At 35.4% G+C, this 24,287-nt stretch overlaps 1 protein-coding gene and 1 long non-coding RNA gene across 3 annotated transcripts in view; one reads left to right on the forward strand and one right to left on the reverse strand.

Moving 5' to 3' along the window:
- Positions 1-24,287, forward strand: part of LOC136799314 (uncharacterized) — a 159,651-nt gene that overhangs the window by 68,822 nt on the left and 66,542 nt on the right. The window lies entirely within an intron of this gene.
- Positions 11,246-23,865, reverse strand: LOC136799306 (tRNA N6-adenosine threonylcarbamoyltransferase-like). Of its 2 annotated transcripts, XM_067056012.1 has the most exons (14): positions 23,704-23,865; positions 23,251-23,311; positions 22,604-22,662; positions 21,735-21,836; positions 16,953-17,026; positions 16,473-16,568; positions 16,199-16,248; positions 15,475-15,553; positions 14,631-14,730; positions 13,862-13,918; positions 13,378-13,404; positions 12,943-12,991; positions 12,211-12,309; positions 11,246-11,298 (listed from the first exon to the last, which is right to left on the reverse strand). In XM_067056012.1, the coding sequence occupies exons 1-14, from the start codon at positions 23,816-23,818 to the stop codon at positions 11,259-11,261; spliced, it is 1,008 nt and encodes a 335-aa protein (XP_066912113.1). In that variant the 5' UTR covers positions 23,819-23,865; the 3' UTR covers positions 11,246-11,258. The 2 variants fall into 2 exon arrangements, with proteins under 2 accessions (XP_066912113.1, XP_066912114.1); XM_067056013.1 differs by lacking the exon at positions 13,862-13,918.

A 24,287-nucleotide genomic window follows, 5' to 3' on the forward strand; every position in this document is an offset into this window, starting at 1 on the left:
CCCCCCCGCTTATTGAATTTTGAGATTTTTTCCAACCACCCTGCTTATTCCAAACCCCCCGGCTATTAGGTACCCGAGAGTAATTTTAGGATATTATGTTGTTAATACGGCTCCTTAATTCTTTCCTAACTAGAAAAGTCACCCTTTCACTGTTTTTTGAAAACTGATTTGCTCTTCTTTTTTTCTCTCAGTGTATTTTTGCCTAAAAGTGGGTTTTGGTAAAAGTTAGTAATGAATTTCTTTGATTATAGAAAAAGTTAATTTTGGCGAGAAACTAATTTTGTCATAGTAGCAATTAATTAAATTTTGAAAAGAACTAATTTTGAGTTATTTTGCGTTTGAATTTGCTAAATTTGCCGAAATTGGTTCGTTTAAAATATCAACTTGTTGTACTTTTATCTAAATAGATTGCGAAATACTTGTGAACAAATTTAGTGCGTATAAAAAATCAGAAACTGCCTGTTAAATTCTGTCTGTTTTTTTTGCCCGTTCAATTATGGTGAAATTCTTAGCATATTTTTTGACCAATTTCCTCATGAATACACTCTTTTTTTATAAGCATACGGTAAATTTCGCCTGAAATTTTCGTGCATGTTCCCCTCTCTTTAATTTTGAGAGAAATGAAGACATTCTATTGTTTTCGAATGCTTGCCATATGATTTCGAATCTTTAAAGTGTTTTCCGGAAAATATCCGGACACACCCCGGGCAGGTCTGGGTGCAATCTCAAGTGATCCGGACCTAGTACCGACGAGTTAAGGCACTTATGGTATATCGACCGATAATAACCAGTGGCTATCAGTGGCCCGCCCGTTCTGCTATAGCTAGTGATACCATTTTAAGGCTTTCAAGTATATCCATGCTATACTATAAAAGGGAGCACATTCTAAAAATTTCTTCGGCTGAGCCTCAAGGTATGCTTGCATATGCTTAATTTTTCTGGAAATTTGAGCTTCAGTATGCTAATAAAAAAAAATGAGTGTATTGTATAGACGGGTGCATTCGTTCGACAACAAAACAGGCCAAATCCAGACAAATTGAAATCAGCGCGGAAGTTTGTCTTGTCCGAACAGTCACACGATCTTTAGAGTCTTTTTTCTAACGGTCAACCCCAAACTAAGGTATCTAAGAAATCAGCAATCAGGAGTCTCTTCGAATTTTTGAATTTTTTTCACCTAACTTTATACCAATTGGTGAACCCTCTCCAACCGGCAACAAATAATACTTTCAAATTTCGACTGGGATTTTAGAGGTAAGCCGTTTAAACGTATAACAGACAGATATGACCTTCCACCTGCTTTAATAACAAAGATATCAAATAAACAATTCTCATGGTTTTGCTGGCTGGTTATTCAGACAGGCTACTACAGTTTTTTGCAGAAACGCTAATTCTTTTCATCACTCGTTGTCGGGCAAAATCTATTTTTGAAAATTGGCGGAACCTTTGATTGCATTGTCGGAATTTTTAGATGTCCGAGCTAGAAAATGTCGGACTTCTGGAGACCCCCCTGGCTACCGTTATAGACAGGATTGCCCAAAATGTCTGGAAAGCAAACAGTCTGGAATTGACAGACTGTCTAGAAAAGTCTCGTATTGGGATACCTGTCTGGAAAAAAATATGGAATTTAAAGAAAATAGTCCTGAATGAAGTATAGTATAGTAAACTTTCCGGAAGTAGGAGACTTTTACCCTGGCTTGGCATTTGAATTTCTTTTAAGTTTCTGCCTCTCTTTGTTGAGCCCCCCCCCCCCCCACCCCCCGGCCATCACGCCAATTTTTTTTTTCGATTTCACACCGTCACGCCTGAAAAATTTGATTTTCCCGATCACGCCAATTTTTTTTTATTTCAAGCCATATTATGCTTAAAAAATTTAGCTTTCACGCTCATATTCTCTTGATGAATTTAGTTTTAGACCACGTTTAGACAGACCCATTGGATAAAATGCCGTTATATAAACTTAATTTTTGCCCACAAATACGTGTGTGCTTGGTTGACAATCAGTTTTTTAGCATTCTCATGTCTAGATTATATATATTTTCCTATCAGAAACAACCGAAAAATCTGAAAGGAATTTAACCTCTGTTTTTCTATTTTAGTAATACACAGGGGTCAAGTTCCAGTTTTTCGGGTGTTTCCGATAAGGAAAATGACGTATTTTTAACTTATGCATATCAAAATTTGTTTGACAACACTGGTGGGTCACATCAAGGCCCCGGTTTTGACGGTTGAGGTATATTTGAGTAAATTGACAAAGCCCACCATGCTTGGGCAACGGAGAAAATTTTTGAATTTTAAAGGGTTGAAAGTGTTATTTTGGAACCCTTTTCAATTCAATTTGAAAAATAATTCATGTAAAAATAAAATAAATATTTTAAAAGTACAGGTAGCTTTTTTTGGTAAAAACATGAGGGCCATGCCCTCTGGTCCATGGACATTAATTGTGAATTAGTGTGAATACTTTTCAAAAGGGAACGAGGAGACGCAACCATGATTTGCGCCGACGGGAGAAATTTTCAATTCAGTATGGCTAAAATCGCCCTTTTCCAAAATATGGTTGAACATCACAGGATTCATTTGATCAATGTCAATCCTGCTCAAAATTACACCTCTTGCTTCTTTCTGCTCAAGGCTTTGCTACAAATATATATTTTTCGCGAATTCATATAAAATTTAGTTTTTTTGGTAACAAAAACTCATAAAACAAGCAAAAACTTAGCAAACAGCGCAAAACTAAATAGGAAAGTTCATTTTTCGTGAAAAAAACTTTTTTCAGTTTTAATTTTCTACCTAGCATGGCAGAAACTTTCGCGAAAAAGGATCAAAATCACGAAAAATGCGAAAGTTTCTGCCCTTAATAAAGTAGCATTCTATTCTAATTGTCTAATTTTTCGTCTCCGTCAGAGAACCCAAATTCCGTAATTCCGTCTAAATTTTTCGCCAAATTCGCCACTCCGTCTGAAAAAGGGCCGATTCCGCTCCTCCGCCAACCATGAAACCCCCCTAGCTTTAAAGAAAGAAAGGGTCAAGTACAACCGTGGTTTGCGCTGACAGAGAATTTTTTGATTTTCAACCCCTCTCGTTTGGCACTTTCCTCGTTTTAAAATGACCATATAAGTCGGGTTAAATACAGTATATATATTTAAGTGGAACATTTGATGGCGAGCGAAGTGAGCAATTTTTGTTTGGCTTTTCGGATATTTCACCTTTAAAGAAGGGGAAGGAGAAAATTCTAGTGGGGTGATTTTTTGAAAGAAAAATTCTACTGAGGTACGTTAAAATAAGGGCATTTCGAGTGGGGTATGTGTAAACTTTTTATCATTTTCAATGGGGTGTTTTTTACTACAACGTTCCAGTGGGGTGAGTGATTTGTCCAGTGGGGCTGAAAAATGAGCCATTTTTGGAAAAAAAATTCACTGGGGTGGCCAGTGGGGTGGATCCCACTAGGTCACAGAGGCAGGGGTGTATAAAAAAACGACTATCTTAACACTCCTCGTTCCGCGAAAATTCGATCTCTTTTCTGCTTTCTATTTTTTTTCCAGCTGGAAATAGAGAGCTGTTCCCATCAAATACCGTAATTGCTCCTGGCAATTCGGAATAGCTATTTTCCATTTTTTTCAGCTGGAAATAGAGAGCTGTTCCTTTGAAATAAAACTTTCCATTTTATCTCCAGCTGGAAATAGAGAGCTGTTCCTGTGGAATTACAAAGTTGCTCCTGGCAAATCGGAACAGCTATTTTAAGGAACAAAGCAAAAAGTTCTTTTGTAGAGCTGTTCCCAGGAATGTGGGACTTTTGCTAGAGAAAATTTACTTTTTCAGCTGGAAATTTGGAGCTGTTCCGAAGAAGCTAAATATGTCAACTTTTTAGAAATATTCTCCTGGCTGGCAAATCGGAACAGCTATTTCGCCTTTTTGCCCCGGTGGCTGCTTCTGTTCTTATATGAACCATCTATCACCTGTATGCTTCCTTCTTCCCATTTCTATCAGCCTGGTGCCTGGCTTATCAATCTTTCCATTACCATTGGCATCAGCCATTTTTTCAACGTTTTAGAGGAGGGCCAAAAATGCATGAACAGAAACTTATACACATCTTCCATCGATGAGCTAATGTTTTGATCGATTTACTTCTCTGATTGGTTCTTAGTAGCTGTGACGTCAATGCAACCACGGTAACAGCAGGAAAAAATTATCTTCCAGAAAATGAAAGCTTGCGAAAAAATAGTTGAAATTCAACTTTTTTTTCGCTGACGTCAGCGAATCTCAATCCTTTTTTGCCAGGGCGATTCGAAACGACCATCAAAATTATAAAAAAGTGAGAATCAGGCCCTGGGAACGAGGTTGAAAACGACGGTTCACCACTTTATACGCGAGTACCGAGTAGAAAATTCCCCGCTGCGGTACGATATATGTGTGGCCTCTTTGAAGATCTGAAAAGACTGCGACTGTGGCAAAAAGCAATTGAAACACTTTCTCAAGCGCCATACTTAATTAAATCAGAAACAAACTAATTGTATATTTAATGACACTTCTGTTTAGAGGATGATAAACAGAAAATTTGCTTATTGTGCATTACCCAAAATTCGACAGACTCCGAAGGGTTAAATGGATAATTGTTGGAAGAAATGAATATTTTTCAAGATGATTACTTAGCTTTACCCCATCGGAAAAAATCTTTTTGTCAAATTCCAGTAAGAATTAAAGAAAATTTATTTGGAGAGTCGTCTCCAAATCAAACCACCCAAGTCTCCGCCTGAATCGGGGATGCTTAACCGGGCTGCTAAATTTTGAGAATAAGAGAAAAGAGAAGCTAACCCTCCGATATCATCGGACCGGGCCCTATCCCGGGATACTTTCCTAGGGAAATCACAGTGTTTACCAGGCATTGTACTTTGTACTGGCGACACATCAGAGTCATGCTGTATCGATAAATTTGAGAAAGGTAGAGTAAATATATACCAAAATGTGAAAAGATTAGATTTTACGTATACTGTTTGAATTTTTATTCTATATATTGGGCCATTCTATTTCATATCCATACAGAGGATGGACGAACATTTCCAGAGGGTAATTCATAAAAAATTTGTTGTATTTTTTCATTTTTCCAAGGAGGTAAAAAGTTATTCTAAAATTTCCAAGGGGTGAAAGACTGATTTTAGTTCGTCCTCACTTTAAGATATGAAAATAATTTTTCCAAGGAGATTTTGCCATTTTCCAGGGGGTATCTACACATTTTCTCCAAGAAATTTGTTTTCACTTGAAAAGGTTTGTCCACCCCCTTATATGGTTTTTTTAATGGAACAGCCCAATTTTTGACATTTTTAAAAGAGGGCGTTATCTCTGTAATCTACTATATCTAAGATCGGAAATTTCGAAAAAATGAAATCTCAGCATTTCTACGGATAATTATCATTAGTCTAATCTTAATGAGAAACAAATTCTCTGTAATTGGCTTTTCCTGTTCGCTAAACCTACTTTGTGGTCAATGTTTACTCCATTAAGAAATGCAACAAAATAAACATCAGTTAGTTGAAAAAACCGAATCATCAGATAATGTCTTCTTATCGATGAGCCCATTTAAAATTAAGGCTGAAGGGTTCTACCTTAGCCGTAGGATTTAAGTAATCTTTAACTATACACACCTTTTCGACCGTAGCCACTCAATTGCCGCGCATGCATTTTTTGTCTGTTTTACCACCCTAAAACCGTCCCAGTCTTTTTTCCCACCTAAAGACAATAGACAAAAGTGTAAAAAAAGGATTGAATCAAGTTTAGGGTAAATTAAATAATAGTGGTACGCGACTACGGTCGAAAAGGTGTATTGAGGTGTTTTATTATACGATGAAGATGGTTATTTTCTAAGTAAAAATGTTCCGTAATGCTGTTTCTATCCGTATTGCCGTCTGATAAATTTCGAAGCGCTTTAGTATTGCGTCGTTTCATTCTCCAATTAAATGACGCTCTAATGTTTCTGTCCGGAAGGAAGACTTTGACCTTTCGTCTTCGCCTACGCCAACAGACCGCAATCATTTTACAGTCCGTGCGATCACCGAAACGTTGGCACAAACAATGTTTAAAGGTTTTTATTTTACATAGGTGTTCCCGTTTCATATCAGGACAGTGGTAGACTAGAGTCTACTTTTGGCTGAACTTTATGCAAAAAAAATTGTGCAGCTTTTCTAAAACGCTGACCTTTTTAGGGTTACTTTTAATTTTAAAGCTGTTTTAGCTTTTTTAGACCAAATTACAAAAATATGTAATCTTTTGAGTCGAATCAATGTTCCGACTTAAAAAGTCTAAGCATAAATAAGCATAAATTAAGGCTGAAAATGAGATTTAGCTAAACATACTGAGCCTCGACCCGATTTTCCCGTATGCTTATAAAAAAAAGTATATTTCAACGATCTTTAGTACAAACTTGCAAGTCAAGTCGTTTGACGAATTCTGATTATCAGCCAGCCGGTTTAGCTGCAAGGTATTTTCGTCAGAATAAAGTGAAGAAAACCTTTTGTCAAAGAGCGAGTGACCGTAATAAATGCATGTTTTAATATCATTCCAAGAACTACACGTTTTTTTTGTAAGAATAAAGTATATAAGAACACAAGGCTTCGAATTTATTAAGAACAAGTTAAAAACATTTTAAGGCTTTGCAGACCCTAAAACACCTATTTTCTTAGAAAAATGGACAAAAGTACCCATAAAATGGTAAAAATAAGAATATGTTTTTAAGAACATTTATAGGCTTGAAGCTAAAAAATCTAAGAACATCCGAAGGCTTCAGTACTGATCATTTTTAGAAGAAATACCTGCTACAGTATAATAACTGTAGTAAAGCCTCAAGCATAACTAATTGTAAAATTTCATAAAAGATGATATTATATATATGTTATATTATCATATAACACCTTAAACAACTCTAAGCCCCAACTACTTCATTTTCTTGGAAAATGTGACAGTAATAAAGTTTTTAATTGATCTTGGCCGATTCATTTCCATCACAGTAAAGACCAACGCTGTCAAACTTTGGCAAGACATTCTAATTGAATCAAGGTTGATTGAGTTATGACGAGAATGGTAGTTTCATCTTTCACTATTTACAATCTTACCGAACGAACGTGAAATTGTAAACTTTCAAATACCGTATTACGTCAAACAAGGGGGTGTTTTAAACGCTCGAATAAACGCCCCTCCTTAAAGAAATTTTTTTCAATAAACGCCCTCTTCGAATAAACGCCTTCCCTCTAGGAGAGGCGTTTATTAAGGAAGGATCATTTGAAGGGAAACTTTAATATTTAAACAAATTTTAACCTATTTTTACACTTTTAATTGCAATCATTTGTGCTCAAAAAACAAAAAAGCGACAAAAGCAGAAAGGTTACTTTGGTTAAAAATTATTTTATAAACATCCCCTTCTTTTAAACGCCCCCTGGAATAGACGTTTCTCCTAAAAACCAAAAAAAATAACAAACGCCCAGGGCGTTTATTCGTTTTTATCTTCACTTTAGAAAACTTACTTTAGGCGCACAAAGTTTCGCGAGGCGGAAAGATTGCGAATTTTACGACATAAACTTTCGCAAATTCAAGAAAAATCTTTTTCGCCAGCATAACCAACGTGAATGAAAATATTTAAAAAATTGTTACAAACTTGAATTGTTGACACTTTTGTCTTTTGACTTAGTTTAAATTTTAGTAAATGTAAATTTGGCGAACCGAAGCAATCGCGAAATTTTCTGAATTCATTTTTGCGAAAGTTTATTAAGAATCAAAAAAAAATATTAGGGAAATTCAGTTATCCTTCCCATATTACAGAGTTTATGTGTGTTTTTTTTTCTGCGACGGAGACGGTAAGGTATTGAATTGTCTACATCCTGTCTGACTGAGGACGACGGTAAATCAGCACTTTTACTGTCCTCGGTCTTGCCGGTCGAAACTGCGAGTTTTTCCAAATCGCTTCAGCCACTTTACCATCATCAAAAGTGCAAATACATAAACTCGCTATTAGGGAAAGGTATGTAGGATATAGAAGACAAATATTTCTTCGACTTTTAAACACAATATTGTCACTACGAAAGTGCATTGCGTAAAACGAATTCATTCACGTACATGAAAAACAAATAACATTGATCTTTCTAAATACCAAGAAGTCCTTAAAAGTTACAAATTTCAGGAATGTGAAAAAGCAAATAAACATGGTATCAGTTTTCAAGTACAATCAGTGATACTTGTCACAAAAGGGAAATTCACCGGGGTGTTTTGAAACCACAATCGATTTGTAAGTGCTCTAAAGTAGGTTCGAAGGGTAGAATTTTAACTCTGAGTTTTAATGCTGGACGTAAGACTTAGGACCTTAGGATCTGAGGATCCAAAAGTTCAAAAATGGTCCAGGCAGTAGGGCTTGAAATATAGCCTAGAAACCAATAAATCTCTCCCAGATCGAAATAATCGATGAAATCAAGTTGAAGGCGTGAAATTGACATTCGCGCTCGAACTTGAAATTTCGAAAAATGGTAAATTAGCCAAAAGTGCCAATTTATTACGGCACTGATTGTAGGAACGAAAATATCAGTAAATTATCCGTGTGATCGAAACCAATGAAGTAAAGCCGAAAGCTCTTATTCCAGCCGATATTTTTAACACGAATAAGTAGAAAAGGAACTCGAAATATACGCATCTTGTAAGGTTTTAAAATTCAAAGCATGAACAAGAAAGACATGGGGCGATGAAAAACGCCAGATTTTTTATTCTTTACTAAATTAGATTAGCCTGATCCACAACATGCTTCGACCTAGTTCCCAGGAGAAACAGACACCTTAAGACTTGAAACTCATTTTTGACGCTTTCTTTAATCTACAATTTTGGATGTAACAGCGGTAGATTGTACTTTCGATTTGGCATCTGTATCATTGCGCATCTTATGGAGGAAATAAATGGCTTCAAGCCCTATATAGAAGATTGGTTCGGATAGATCTCATTAACCGAAACAAATCAAAATTGTTACAGCTACAAAGCATCAGATAGCAAAGAAGCTTTTCATGAATTACATCACATAAGTATAACACCTTTCTCGGTTTCGAAACGCTGTTACATAAGAGTTTTCCAACAAAATTATGGAAAGGGGGTTTGAAAAAAAGGATGCTATAAAAAAAATGAAAATGTGTAATGTGTAAGACTTTTTCAAGATTTGAACATGAGGTGAATTGAAACTTTTTCGCATGGGAATTTTCAGAAATTACAAAAACATCGAACTGATCGCACAATTACACAACCGAAACTAAAAAATAGTTGGATAAGTGAAAGCTAAAGCCGATATCATCTTTTGGCAAACACGTTTTTATGTAAGAACAAAATATATAAGAACATAAGGCTCCAGTGCCAAAAGTTAAAGAACATTTCAAGAACCATCCATTTTGAGACTTTGTAGACTTTAGAACATGAAAATACTCATAATTTGTCAAACATAGGTACATACATTTTAAGAACATTTTTAGGCTCAAAACTTAAGAACATCTGAAAACTTCAAAATCTTTTGACGTTCTTTATCAACAAAATTTATTCGAGATATGTTTATGTCACATTGCACAATTTATCATGTTTCAAAGAGATTAAATTTTGCAAGAAACAAAAATTAAGGAAAAATGTGCAAAAGTCATCAAAAAATTTTTATTGCAGTGTCAATATTCAGTCGTTAATAGTGACAGGAATTCCTTTATGACTTTTTCACAACAAAATACCGCACGCAATCTCCTTTCATTGTTTTTGAAAGGTTGGTTTCTACTCGCGTTTTAACTAAGTAATTATTGAGATAGCAAAGTAAGGTTTGTTTCAATTATTTTTCTTAATTACAAGAACAAACTATATAAGAAGAAACTGCTTCAATGGCCTAAATATTAAGAAGTTAAAAACATTTTAAGGCTTTTTCGATTCTAAAACGCCTATTTTCTTAGGAAACAAGTAATACTTTAATGGACCTACCTATTTATAAAACGAATAATTAGAATTTAATGGAAGTAATGTATAATTTTAAATTTCGATTTATATATCTATTGGAACGGAGAAAGCAATTAAGAAACGCATCGATGTTTAACGGTGAACAAAAAAAAATTTTTCGGCAAATGGTTTTCGACACCTTTTCGGCAGTACTAATGTGCATCTATGTGCAAAAAATCGCAAAAAACTAATGATAAAATCTCGAGAAAATATCAAAAAACCACTTTTTTCGGGACATTTCCGGTTCTACCGGCCGGAAAATTTTTTTTTTCGAAAATCGGGCTCCGTCACATTCGAGGGTTTATAGTAATGCACCTTTGTGCAAAAAATCAGAAAAATTGAATGAGCCAATCTCGAGAAAAGTTGGTAACTAACGAACGAACGAACTAACTAACTAACTAACGAACACGGGTTAATTTATAGGACCTCCACCCCACCGGGGTAGGTCCAAAAATGCACAAAAATAAGAGCATGTTAAGAACATTCTTATGCTCAACAAGTCAAAAAAAGGTCAAGAACATCCAAAGTCTTCAAAATTTTTGGATCGATTACTTTGTACAGAAGCTAAATCAAGAATCCTTGATACTAAAAACCTAAATTTCAAGATTTTGCAAAATATCGGTCGGAATCTTAGGATGCTGGCACCTACGAAATGGGTTCTCTATACTATCTACGGTTTTGTATTGGAATCTCGGAATTGGCACCAAATTTTCGGTGGGTTTCGCCATTCCAGACGTAAAAAGAGCGAATTCCGCAGACGGTTAAAACCGACGGGACAGGTAGTATAAACCTTCGACTCGACGTGATTTGATCATAGTGCCAGAGTAAAGTAAATAACTTCACACTCCAAAAAGCTCTGAACAAACTACATCTAAAGTTTGTTGGAAGTTGAAATATTCCAAAAAAAAAAGAGAAACATATTGTTCTGGGAAGTAAACACATCTTTGGCATGCATCCATATCGTAACATACAAGTTGTACCTCTATTTACATCTTTCTGTTCTGTTACCCTTCCTCAGAACTTACACATGGAAAGTTATACTCTCAAACCACCCACCGACACCAAAAGCTCTCATTCATGCTTTAATAAAGTCTCATTATACAGCAAGTAGCAATCATTGGATGGTTTTCTTAGTCAATTATCTTCATGGCCAATACGATGTATCAGGGTCTATGAGCAGTCCCTGGACATTTGTTTCTTTATCCATATTTTACATAACATCCTTACTGGACAAACAGGTTCTGGATACATCCTTATATCTGACCTTCTCAATTGTTTCAATCACGCCAAAGAACATCAACTTCGTCAGTTCGATATCTAAAAGGTTTAAAGAATGGGAGAATGTTTAGCAAAAACACAAGAAGAACAGGTAGAGTATGGAATTAACTTAAAACTCGTTTTCTTTTTTCAAACTAGTATAAAGCTCTGTTATCATAAACATTGAGCACTGTTATTGGTTTTGGCTTACACAAAGCGTAAGAAAAACAGGTTCAACATTTGAAATCATAATTTTGGACAAAAGAAACACAGCCATTTTTAATCAATTTACAAACTATACTAGTAAACCACGTCGTTGTATTTCGCCTGTCCACTTCCTTCAATGGAGTCAAGAATCTTTCCAAACAACACTCCTAAGGCAATTATTTAATAAGGCCTCCCTCCCACGTGCACAACTTTTCAAGCACTATTGCCATGTTTACGGCTAATTTCAAAAGTCATTGCCATATAAGGTTTGTTGTCATCGTTTTTTCTGATTTGAGTTTTTTCAAACCCACCATTTGAGTCCAGGTAAGAGAGGGGAGACGACGAGAGAAGTGTTGCTATTTATAGATCATCGTTCAAAACATGAAATAATCTCAGATCTTTAACTTTGGTGTCCTGTCGGTCCTAATCGTTTGAGGAAACGAACGTTTCTCGACACTTTAAAGCGGGAAACAGACCTGGAAACGCTAGAGCTCGGAACAGTAGTGGCTGATTGATATTGTTGATATTGATTAGCCTCGAGCTAAGTACACATGTACTACTTTACATCAACTTTAAAGAAAAGAAACATAATCATGATCTTGAACTGTGGAGAGAGGGCTATTGTTCAGTACGGGAATTTATATTTTGTACTACAAAACGATGAACACGAGATTCACTCTGGTACAGAGTACATGGAAAAAGTGACTCAGGAAAAACAGTCACTTTCTACTCTCCGAAATTTAGAGCAATAATTTCTCTGCTCACCTCTGAGTGCACCACGTGTCATCCATAGGGGTCACGTGACCTGAACGAAACATTTCCCAGCCTGCTTGAGCAATCATCACTCCATTGTCGATACAAAACCTAAACGAAAATGAACAATTTGATATTCTTTCTCGTATTTTATATAACTCGTACCGATTCGAAAAAAAATAGCATCACAACGCGACGAATCTAAAAATAGTAACAAATCTGCACAAATTTATTCGTTTGTACGACTTGCGATCCCTTCCTCCTTTGCGGTAATTACTATTGCACGTTTATAACTTACAATATCTAAAGAAAGGTAATAACTTTCACGGTTTTCCAATCATTTCCAAATGAACTGTGGGATCGGAGCTCGTACACATTTCTATTAACTTGAAATAATTATGACGTGCGAGACGCAGAGCGCTATTCGATCATTTCCTGCTTGAAAGGATTTTCGTCAAGAGTTGTAAGAATTTTGACAAACTTAACTGATTTCCCAACGGTATGAATACACGGGTTGCAAAATAATATATCACGTGATTGTTTTCCCATGTTACTTATTTACCTGTCAATAAATTCCAACCAATCAGAAATAAAAGTCATGTAACAAGCACATAAAAGATTCGAGTTAAAGCGTGATTTTTCTTCAGACTTTAATTTTGCTCCCTGTGTATTAGTATCAAAATAAATTCATGATCGGTTCAGATTGGTGTAAAGTTCAAGCAATTTCAATTTTTCAAGGTTTACCTTTCATCCGTGGCAAATAGTTTTCCGTTTCTCTCTTCAGCCATTTTGCCTGAAAATGTAAAAGTAAGATACACATATGTAGTTAAAGGTCGGAACTGTGAAGATGACGAGTGCAAAATTTGCAAAAGAAACCATCTTACAGAGCGATGACGGGTTCAATTTGCAAATAAAGTCTGTTCCTGTAAAGAATCCGGCATTATAACACGCATGCGTAATTTGTTCGTTTAACCATATGAAGTTAGTCCTCGTCATACTCAAATAGGAATCAAAAGATTGAGGTGGGTAAATTATCCCGGTCTGGCTGTGGATGGTGAAATCTGTTTTTAGCAATTTTTGGCAAATATAGGATTCTTTACATTAACTCTCTCATAAGCCTATGAAAATATCAAAACTGTTCCATCTTCATTGAGAAAAGGACGATAAAGTTTTGCATACCCATCATCTCTTGTAGTCGCTTGTTGCCTACAAAAAAAAAAGAATTACAAACATAGAAATGATATAAAAAACATTGCCATTTACACTATACCCCCACTTTAGATGTAATAGCAAGTTTATGTATTTGCACTTTTGATGACGGTAGAGTGACTGAAGCGATTTGGAATACCCCACAGTTCTGACCCGCAATATCGAGGACGGTAAAAGTGCTGATTTACAGCAACCCGTATACAAGAAGCGTGTTCAGATTTAGAGCTGACTAATCCGCCGTCTTGTTTTCAATTCAAGCCATTAACAGCGTGATTCGAATGTTTTGAACTAATAAACGTTCGAAAATGTAAGATAAATTGAAAAACAACATGGGGGACTATGGTCGACTTCAAAACTTGACACACTTGCACGAAAAATCTATGAGAAGTTAGCCTATCTAATGTGTAGTAGGGCTTGTAAGGAAATTGCGTATGAATGAGTGTGAATTCCTTACATCCAACACCACCCACAATAAGAACTTCGTTTGATCCGCAGTGCGCCATTGCTCGTTCTAGTGTTAAGGAAAAAGAACAAATTTACAAATTTAAAAAAAGCATTCTTCAAGAAAAAAAAACAACACAGAAATCTCAATATTTGCTGTGATATCTACACGATGCTATCCTAGAGGGAAATAGATATATGAACAGAGTTTACAACCCACACGGCGGTTTACGGAAAAAAATAGTGACGGAAGAGTTTGGAATAAACTCTAAACACCTCCGCCATTGCTTCTCCGCCCCGGGATGAACTTATTTTCAAATTTATCCCGTCTCCTGAATTATTCCCTTTTTAGTGGCCTTGTGTCGACGATAGGATAGTCTATGTGATATCATGACCCTTCTAACTTTTGATTATCTTTGTAACAAAAATTCAGATTTGTACTAGTAATTCTTAAAACCACAAATTTGAGAAGGATTACCTTAAGGGAACTTATTTTGGCGGGAAATAATTTTGGCGGGCAGCAAAAATCCTAAAAGAAATTAATTTTGGCGGAAACTTATTTTGGCGAATGGCCAAATTTTCAAATTTTGGCGGGAACTAATTTTGGCGAATGACAGCGTTCTATTTTGCCTTATTTTGGTGAATTTCAGGGTTCATTTAGACAAAAAAAACAAAAAAAATTGATTTTGGCGGGAACTTATTTTGGCGAGTGAGTATATTATTTAATTAGTTTCGTTTAAGGTGATCAGATTCTTTTGTACAGACTGTTCATTGAACCTTACCAGTAATTTCAATGAGCATAGCAAATAAAGTTTCTTGGAGTGAAAAACAAAGATCTTCAGCAGTGCACTCTCCTCTCTTCATCATCTTGTCAGCTGCTGCCTGAACAAAACGATATACAGTACAGTCTCTTTAACTTGAACCTCTATAACTCGAACAAGTTTTATGGTCCGTTTCACTTAGCAAACCCTATAAATATAGCTGAATCTCTTCAACTCGAACCTCTATAACTTAACTTTCAACTTAACTTGAACAAGTTTAATAGTCCTTTTAGTAAACATTGTCCTACAAACAACCTTACTCTATAACTCGAAATCACATTAACTTGAAGAACTTTGTGTTTCCCCTACGTGTTCGAGTTATGGAGACTCCATTGAATTATTAAATAGTATGAAAGAAACATCGAAATTTGTTTCAAGAATAGGGTAAAGGGACACTCGTTCGTGGACGATGGGTAATCTCCGGACAACACATTTCATTCTGAATTAAGAATCTTTCAACAGAAGGATCTCTACTGCACAGTCTACTCTCCAATTTGCGGACCTTTTAATTAGAACACACATAAAGCGTGTCCTGAAAAAAGCGGCCAAATATAAAGTCAAATCCTCAAAACTCCTTATCTAAGCTGGTCTTGGAATAATTGAAATCAATAGATTTCCAAGATGATTGAATAGGTTTTTGAGATTGAAATATTAAGTATACACGTCATATAATTTTGCATTTAAATTATGAGGGTTTTACTTTATATGACAATTTGTCAGCTTTTTTGAGACACACTGTATAACTATTCTAACAAACTGGGAAAAACGAATTCGTAAGGGACAAAACAAAACGGTTTATTCATACCTCAATAAATGAGAGGATACCAGAGAAGCTGATATCCATTCCTTTTACAGTGTAAGGTAACTCGATGTACTTCTTTCCTCTGGTAATAAAAGAAAACAGAAAGTTACGGGAGTTTCTAGACACGTTAAGGCCATTAGCTTGAAACTTTCAGTGTAAATACTTACTTTTGTTCACATATTTTTCCAATCTTCCTTTTTTACTTTTGTCACTGAATAGAAGCGAATGACAACCAACTGGCAAACTAGATAAGTGGGATGTGGGACGGTGGGACGCTCTAGCGGGACACTCAAATGGGACTCTCAAGTGTCACTTATCCACTATGAACAACCAAACAGTTAAAATATTCGAATTGCGCAACTATGAAATCGATTAGTTTTTGAACGTAAGGCATTTCTTTTTCTCTTTTCGAGGAGGGGTGGTTACAGCAGGGCTATTACGGATTAATCACCCCGCTCCTCCCTTACATCTCTAAGCTAAATGTAATCAGCCATATAATTACAGTTTATAACTCCTTGACTGGATTGGGCTTTCTATAATAAGGGAAATGTGCCCAAATTTTGAGCTGACTAGTCCGCCATTTCGTTTTCTCAGCCTGATGTTTTGACGCTTTTCCACCGTAAGTTTAATAAAGCAGCTTGACTAGTTTGAATACATGGTATCTCATGAGAGAAAATCATATTGGAAAAATTTAACGATATGTGGTAACGTTTGAAATGTGTCTTACTTTTTGGCCATTTGTTCAATGTTGTAACCAGGGCTTGGATCGTTTGATAACTAGAATAATTATAAGGGAAGTCTAACTTTCAATTGAACCCTTTTAGCAGGGCCCATAGAAAATTGAAATTAATAAATCAGATAAATTAGATAAATGGTTCCTGGCAGAAATATTAATTTCAAGTGATTCTCAATCGAAAAAAAAAAAGTTTCCTTTTACGAAAATCTCTCTATTCCAACATTTTCAAATCTAATCTTAATCAGTTAAAAAAAATGAGAAATACCTTTAATACTCGAGCGAATCGATCCAAACAGTTACCAATTGCAATATCTATAGTTTCACCAAAAATCCGATATTTCTGTTGTGAGTATGCAATCACCTACAAAAGAAAAGAAATGATTTAAGAATCATGTGTTGTTCATCCAAATCAAGAGAGTCATAAACAAAACCCATGGTTAAATAGTAGACCATTGGGTCTCTCCGGTCTTTTTTATCCCATGTGATAGACAAGATAGACAAGATCTTCATTAATCTATCCATCTATCTTTCACCCCAAAATATCCACACCTGTAAATAACATTTACCCAATTTAAGACACTAATTCCTTCTCTGGGCTTATATAACAACCCATTATTTACATATTTTCACATTAAACCTCAAGCTAAAAATAACCAACTTGCCAAATAAACAACAAATAGTTCGTATGACGCTGACCATAACGTTACATTGGAAAGATACTATAGAGTGGAAATAAATCACTGACCTGCGTATTACCACCACTGACGTACAAAACGACTGGATTTTGCGCTCCCGTTACAAGTCGTCCCATTTCAATATCTTTATAACTATTCTTGTTAAGGATTGACACATATAGGGTTTAGGGTTTATAAATCTAGGTGTGGATACCTTGCAAAATTTATGGATGAGAGCGGTTTTTACGTCACTGCAATTATTGTCTTTGTTTTATCAAAAGATAATGAATATGTCATAAACGTCTGCACGCCTCACATCTCGCTACGCCTATGGACACCCCCTACTTGTACACAGAGAACAATGAAAATGACGTCGTTCAAACGACCCCTAAGATCCAGAGTAGGGTCCAAATGGAGAAATGGAGCCCCCTGTCACTGATTTCAATTTTTATTTTACTGATAAAGCTGTACAAGGTTCTATTCTTGGCCCTCTTTTATTTAACATATTTATTAACGACCTTTTATTTTTACTTGCAAGTATCTGTAACTTTGCGGATGATAATAATCTCTTCTCATGTGACCCAAGCATGGATACCATTCTTTCTAACCTCACGTCTGATCTTGCCACCGTCTTAGAATGGTTTAAAAACAACATGCTTGTGGCAAATCCGAAAAAGTTTCAGATGATGCTACTAGGACATAACGTTGATCGATCTATTGAAATAATTTTATTTATTTTTTTATTTTCCAATTTATTTATTGTTGGTCTGCCATAGTAATAATAAAATACTAATTAATACCAACCGTAGAGAATAAACTAATTATATAATGAAGAATATAAGATAAAATTTTTTTTTATATACATATTTTACAAAGACAAATATTTGTGAGGCTTATTTCTTTCAGTGAGGATTTAAAAGTTTCGATAGAGGATTCAAGCTTGATTTTTTCAGGGATCTGATTCCAAAGCAGGCTTCCTCGAAATAAGAAAGATTGAGTTCCGTAACGTTGTGAATTAGCCTTAGGTATAGACATTAAAACTTTGTTTCGGAAGTTGAATTTTATTTTCTTCGTTACGTAGATTTCTTGCATGAACTTCGGATTTAATTTGTTCTCAGATTTGTAGACCTCACAAAGTAAGAAGCAAAGCTGAGTTTCATGAACCGTCTTACATTTGGCGTTTTGCAATAAAACTTCATAATCGTTTCTGAAATCACAGAGTAGAGCTCTTAGGGCCCGCTTATGAACTTTAGTGATTTCTTCATATGTGGTTTTATTACAGAACATCCAAATGATCGGTGCATAGTTAAATATTGACATAATATAAGCATTAAATAATAACTTTCGCTGGTCAAAATTAAGATAAAAACGAATTCTGTTCAAACTCCAGATTCTGGATCTTGCTTTAGAGCAAAGTGAATTGATATGGGTCGCAAAAGAAAGATTGTTATCAATAGTTATGCCTAGAAGCTCAACAGAATCCGTTGATTTTATCCTAACATTTCCAACGCTGATTTCTACAGGAAGATTCCTATTTCCTAGAACCAACATTTGGAATTTTCCGGGGTTAGCTTCGAGGTAGTTATTTGAAAACCAGGCTAAGATTATTTCTAGGTCAAACTCAAGATTTGAGATGACCTCTTCAAGAGTTTCCGCACAAGAGTGTGTGAGGTGTTATCGTCCGCAAAATTGCAGATGCTGGCTTTAACAATAAAAAGAAATAAATCGTTTATGAATATATTAAATAAAAGGGGACCAAGAATTGACCCCTGCGGAACACCTAGAGTGATTTCTAACCAATCGCTATATTCAGAGCCGATCTTTGTTCTCTGATAGCGATTACTCAGATAACATTTTAGAAGATCGAGACTTTTTGTTTCAATTCCGTAGGCTTTAAGCTTTGCGATAAGAAGTTTGTGGTCAATGCAGTCAAAAGCCTTTGATAAGTCCATCAGTACTGCTCCCACCTTCCCGGACTCATCAAGACTTTGATGCCATTGACCAATCATTTGAATTAGAGCATGTTGAGTGCTGTGCTTAGCTCTAAACCCACAGAGTCTCGAATCAAAAATGCCATCAAAGTAGGATGAAAGTTGGTCGTGCATAATTCTCTCAAATATTTTTGAAAAAGCTGGTAATATACTAATTGGCCGATAGTTTTTCTTCAGAAATTTATCTTCCTTTTTAAAAACAGGCGTAACCCTTGCCCTTTTTAGACTTTGGGGAAATTTAGAAGTACTGAAGGCAAGGTTTACGAGTCTTGATAATGGCCCTGACAGTATATCAGAGACCACTTTGATTATTCTAATGGAAAAAGGACCGCTGACAGATTTATCTTGATTAAGTTTGAGCATAATACAATGGATATCTTCAGGAGTTACTTCGCTAAAAGAGAAAGACTTGCTTGCAGATAGAGATTCGATGATGCGAAGTATACTAGGATGGTTTTCAAGCGGATCGGTTTCAGAATCTTCTGGAAGACTGCATTCTGAAGTTTTTAGGCCGAGATGGGAAGCAATATTTACAAAATAGTCGTTAAAAATTTTTGCTATGGAGGCTTCATCATCAACAAGTTTTGATTTATTTGAATCGTCAAGCAAGAAGATTTTCTCGTGATGTTGGACTTTCTTTGAGAAATATGGTTTTGCAGATTTCCAGAAATTTTCTGATGTCCCTAAATCACGAAAGTATTTTCTCTTTGCTTTCCTATTCAAATTTACAATATAATTTTTTTGTTTGCGATACAAGGTTTTATAGAGGGGGTTTCCGGTCTTATTTGCTTTGTTTTTGTAGTATGAGCGAACCATGATTGCTTTACGTAGGGTTTTAGACATATGAGGTTTTTGATTTCCCCGGACGGTTCGCTTTTTCATTGGTGCATGAGCATCAAGAATATTTTCAAAAGTTGTGCTAAAAGTTTCAAAGTCTGAGAAGTCACAATCAAGATTACGACAGAGGTTGGACCGGAAACCCTTTTCATCAAAATTTTTAAAGGATCTATATTCAATTATCTTTGGAGGAGATTTTTTAAAGCTAGCTTTGAACATGCTATAAATCAGATGATGGTAGTCACTGATTCCTGTTTCAAATGACCCACTGTTTTTAAAGCAAGGTGCCCGATTTGTAAGGATCAAATCAATGCATCTACCCTTTTCTGACTTAAAGCATGTTGGCTTCTTAATTAGACTTTTCAGTGAAAATGCATCAAGGAACTCTGACATATTCTTCTCAGATATTTCCTCATTAAAATCTCCAAAAATCAATACATTTTCATACGTGTCACTATAGTGGTCAAGAACTTTTGTTAATTCTTCAAGAAAGGGTTTTAGCTTTTGTAAACTTGGATTACGATAAATAGAAAGTAGGAGCCATTTAGTTTTTCTCAAATTCAACTCCAGTGTAAGACACTCAATTCCAGGTGATAGAAGATTATCTTTAAGTTGGCGAAGTGGGAGCTGGTTTTTTACGTAAAGTAGCAAACCTCCGCTGGTTTTAGAAAAATCAAGTCTAATTGGCTTTTTGAACCCTTTAATCAAAAGCTTGGATTCCGGAAACGAAGAGTCTATCTTAGTTTCTGCTATACAGAGGATATCCACATGGGGTAGGATGATTCCCTTTACGTCTTTGAGCTTGTTTCTAATAGAGTTTATATTGAGATATGTAAATAAAATGCCATCTTTTTTGCTCAGGTTTTGTAAAGGATTTTTTAGAATTTCAGTACCATCGAGGTCGTCAATTTCATCGTCAAGTTCATGCAAAACACGTCAACAGTTTATAATACTTTTCAAATTATTTTGAAGTTCATCGGTCCCATTAACATTGAGATGCAGTTTACTGCCATTAAGGTGCTTACCGGGATCGATGCCACTATTATCAAGAAAACCAATGTTGCATTCATTACACTGATGCTCCAAGATCTCATTTACTTTCATTACTTTCTGATTCAGGTCGTCTCCTCTTTGAACAATGCCAGACACGATAACGCCAGTGTTTTGATTTGTTTCGTTCACCGATCTCGCCAGGGCAACAACATTTTTTGAATAATAAAGATTGACAATTTTATTATCAAAAAATCTGATTCAGTTAAGCTGCTTGGTATTGTGTTTGACTCCAAGTTATCCTTTGAATCTCATATTTCTAGTCTTTGCCATTTAGCAAACTACAATGTCATCAGATTCAACAGAATCAGAAAGTTAATCAGCTACAAACAATGTATTTTATTATTTAATGCTTTTATCATTTCAAAATTCATGTATGCCCCTATTCTTTGGATGTTTTGTATGAAAACACTTTACCTAAGGTTTTTGAGCGTGGAGCAAAAATTCTCAATTTAATCCCTCCGGAAACAGAGGATGTGCCTTTACGAAATCTATTCATGAATTACACCTTCGCCAATTACTTTCTGAAGTCTTCAAATCTCAGAATCTTGGAAATCCTGTCTTCATGTCATGGCTGTTTCCGTCCCGGAAGATCGAACGTCACCTTCGTTCCAAAAATCTTCTTTCAGTCCGTAAAAAAGTCTTGACGGTACGCCATGGCTTTAACTCTTTCTCATTTCGAGCTAGTATCTTGTGGAATAAACTTTCGGATGACCTTAAGAATTCCAAAGATATTTCCACGTTTAAATCTAGTTTGCTTAAGCTTAAACGTTTAGATCCCTGTACTTGTAATATTTGCAAAATTTACTGAACTCTATTTTTTCAATTTTTTTTTGTTGGTGTAAATTAGATATTTATCTATGGTAAACTAACTTGAAATAAATGAAATAAACAAAAAATGTACAGTTTACCTTTTTTTAAAGTTCACAGGTACAAAGCACGGTAAAACGCATTGTAACTCAAATGAAAAGATACGTCCAACACAATGATTGACACCAACCAGAGGTTTATCCCATAGCTGAGCTACAGTGCGTGCAACCACAGCCGTTGAGACGAGAGGTGCTCCCATACCTGGTCCTAAACAAAGAAATGTTTTATTTAGATCACTTTTTCAGGGTTTTTTTAGTGTTTATCGTTAATATAATAATATGGTTATCGGACGTTACCCCACCAAATATGTACAATTGACTTTCGCTAATTCGAACTCGAACAAGGAATCTTATTTGTTCGAATAACATAGATATTCAAATTATAGAAAGTATTTTCAGAGGCTTCCTCTCTCATGGGGACTGGGAATAAGTTTGAATTGTAGAAAGATTCGAATAAAATTGTTTGGATAAGCGAGAGACGACTGTAGTGATGAAATTGCCTTTTCAGTGGAAAAACACTTGAAGATTTGCTCGATCTTTCCACCTTTCTCTAGAATGGTAAAACACAAGGAAGTAGCTTTAAAACCACTGGCTAGCTCCCGTTCAATTTATCTTAAGAAAATTCCCCTTTTTTAAAAACTGCACCTATTTCCCTCCAGTTTTTATTTGAGGACAACAAAGAAAATGGACTGTTCCATTAAATTTCCATACAGGAGGACGAACCTTTTCAAGTCAGAATAAAATTCTTGGAAATGTGAGGATACCCCCTGGAAAATGGCAAATTTTGAAAAAAACCTAGGAAAAAATTTCTTTTTATACTTTAAAGTTACGGTGGACGAACTAAAACCTGTCTTTTACCTCCTGGAAATTTTAGAATAACTATTTACCCCCTGGAAAATGAAAAAAAAACACTCCTTTAGACCCCCTGAAAATTCTTCTCAGGTTACCCCCTGGAAATGGCCCAAGAGATCATACCTTTTGTAAAGCAAACACAATCGATTTGTTCTGGTTTGATATTAGCATCTTCCAGTGCTCTGAATAAGAAACAAAATAATCGATAAAATTGGATATAGCCGGTTTAACGTTTTTCTTTGCCGAAAAAATTGATAATGCAGAGAAGAAAGGTTCCCCTTAGATACACCATACTATGAATACACCCTATTCATGATGAAATTTGCATTAAAAATTTACTAAGAATATCCGGAATTCAGTAACTGAACTTATGATTGCAATTTTTTAGAGGAAATTGACATTTGAATTTGAATTGAAATTAATTTTTATGGAAAAATATCTAAAAACTTTCAACATCTCAAATAAATTTTTTGCCAAATTTATGAAAACGAAATTTGTGAATGCTTTGATAGTCACTTAAGCCAAGTGGACTTATTCAAACCGTTCTTAAATAACAAAGTGAAATAAAAATTTCGAGGAGTATACATCTAGAAAAATTGAGCATGGAAAACAGTTACTCAACAGCTGAGTAAAATTTGCTGGCGATGGTGTGACAAAGACTTTCCCAAAATAGTAGTTACTGATCATAGTGTCATGGAGCAATTGCATGACCCCCCTGAAATGTTTGCAAATATTTTTATCATAAGGATTTCTACAAAAGATGTTCTTACTTTTGTAAAATATCTAAAATATGTTCTTGATGATGTTTAGCCGTGTCACGTGGCAAAAATCCTGGAAAGAAAAACAAAATCTGAACGAAATTAGTTATCAATAATAAGTCACCCACACAGAATCCAATCAAATTTGATAAAAATTCAATAAAAAGAAGTGGCACGGGCATGGGGGCTTTCCCTTGGGCCAAACCATGGTTTGTCCTCGCGTTGTTATTAATCCTCAGCCCAAATAATAAAAATGATTCCTATGGCACTGAAAAGGCAATCAATATTGTAATTACATGGCGATACTGCTGTATAAAAATAGTTCTTCTGAATGTTTATATAGTATTAGGTCCTTACTAGATTGAAAAAAAAATGAAACGCCATGAGAGGGATGGCAGGAAGGGACTTTTTTTACTTTAATAAAGAATTCTCTACTTCCCGTCTAAAAATGAAACAAAATCAAACCTTTTCCAGGAGGTGTGATATAAGTGTGTCGAACGTTTGATAAAACATTTCCGTCTTCTATGATACCTATCCCAATTTTATTTGCGCTTCCTTCAAATCCTATTGCTATCGTCATTTTCTGGATCTTTCAACCAATATCTTATTTTTTGTTTAATTTTTACTGTGAAAATAAAATATTTTACAGACACAAATATACGAGGCTCAAAACACAGATCTATAAAGCCCGAAGGGCTAGATTTGCGACCTTTATCGAAAAGTGAAGCAAGTTTTGGTAGGATTTCCTACCAAAGAAATCACATGACAACAAGCAATTTCACTGGTTTGAGAGATGCGAAATAGTGTTTGCCGCCTGATTTTTTTGATCTCGCGCTCTGAAAACAATTAAAATGCTAGATCCTATCCATCGGCACGAAATTTAAAAAGTCAAATTTTTGCTTCACTTTTTTTTGCTGGAGAAAGCTTAAAGTTGCCTATCTAGCCCTTCAGGCTTTACAGATATCTGTGGCTCAAAATACTCGAATATCTACAATCAGCTCCGTAAAGTTTTGGTAGTAAACCTCAAAAAGAACTCCCTAACTATGCTA

Source organism: Clytia hemisphaerica, unplaced genomic scaffold (assembly GCF_902728285.1).
Source record: "Clytia hemisphaerica strain Z4C2 unplaced genomic scaffold, Clytia hemisphaerica genome assembly, whole genome shotgun sequence".
Lineage (NCBI taxonomy): Eukaryota > Metazoa > Cnidaria > Hydrozoa > Leptothecata > Clytiidae > Clytia > Clytia hemisphaerica.

Excerpts from the sequence above, each read along its gene's own strand:
- LOC136799306 (XM_067056012.1), bottom strand. The coding sequence starts at position 23,818 with ATGACGATAGCAATAGGATTTGAAGGAAGCGCAAATAAAATTGGGATA. Across the intron at positions 21,837-22,603 it reads TTGTGTTTGCTTTACAAAAG|GACCAGGTATGGGAGCACCT; the intron begins GTATGATCTCTT and ends TTCTTTGTTTAG. Across the intron at positions 11,299-12,210 it reads GACACGTGGTGCACTCAGAG|ATATCGAACTGACGAAGTTG; the intron begins GTGAGCAGAGAA and ends TAAACCTTTTAG.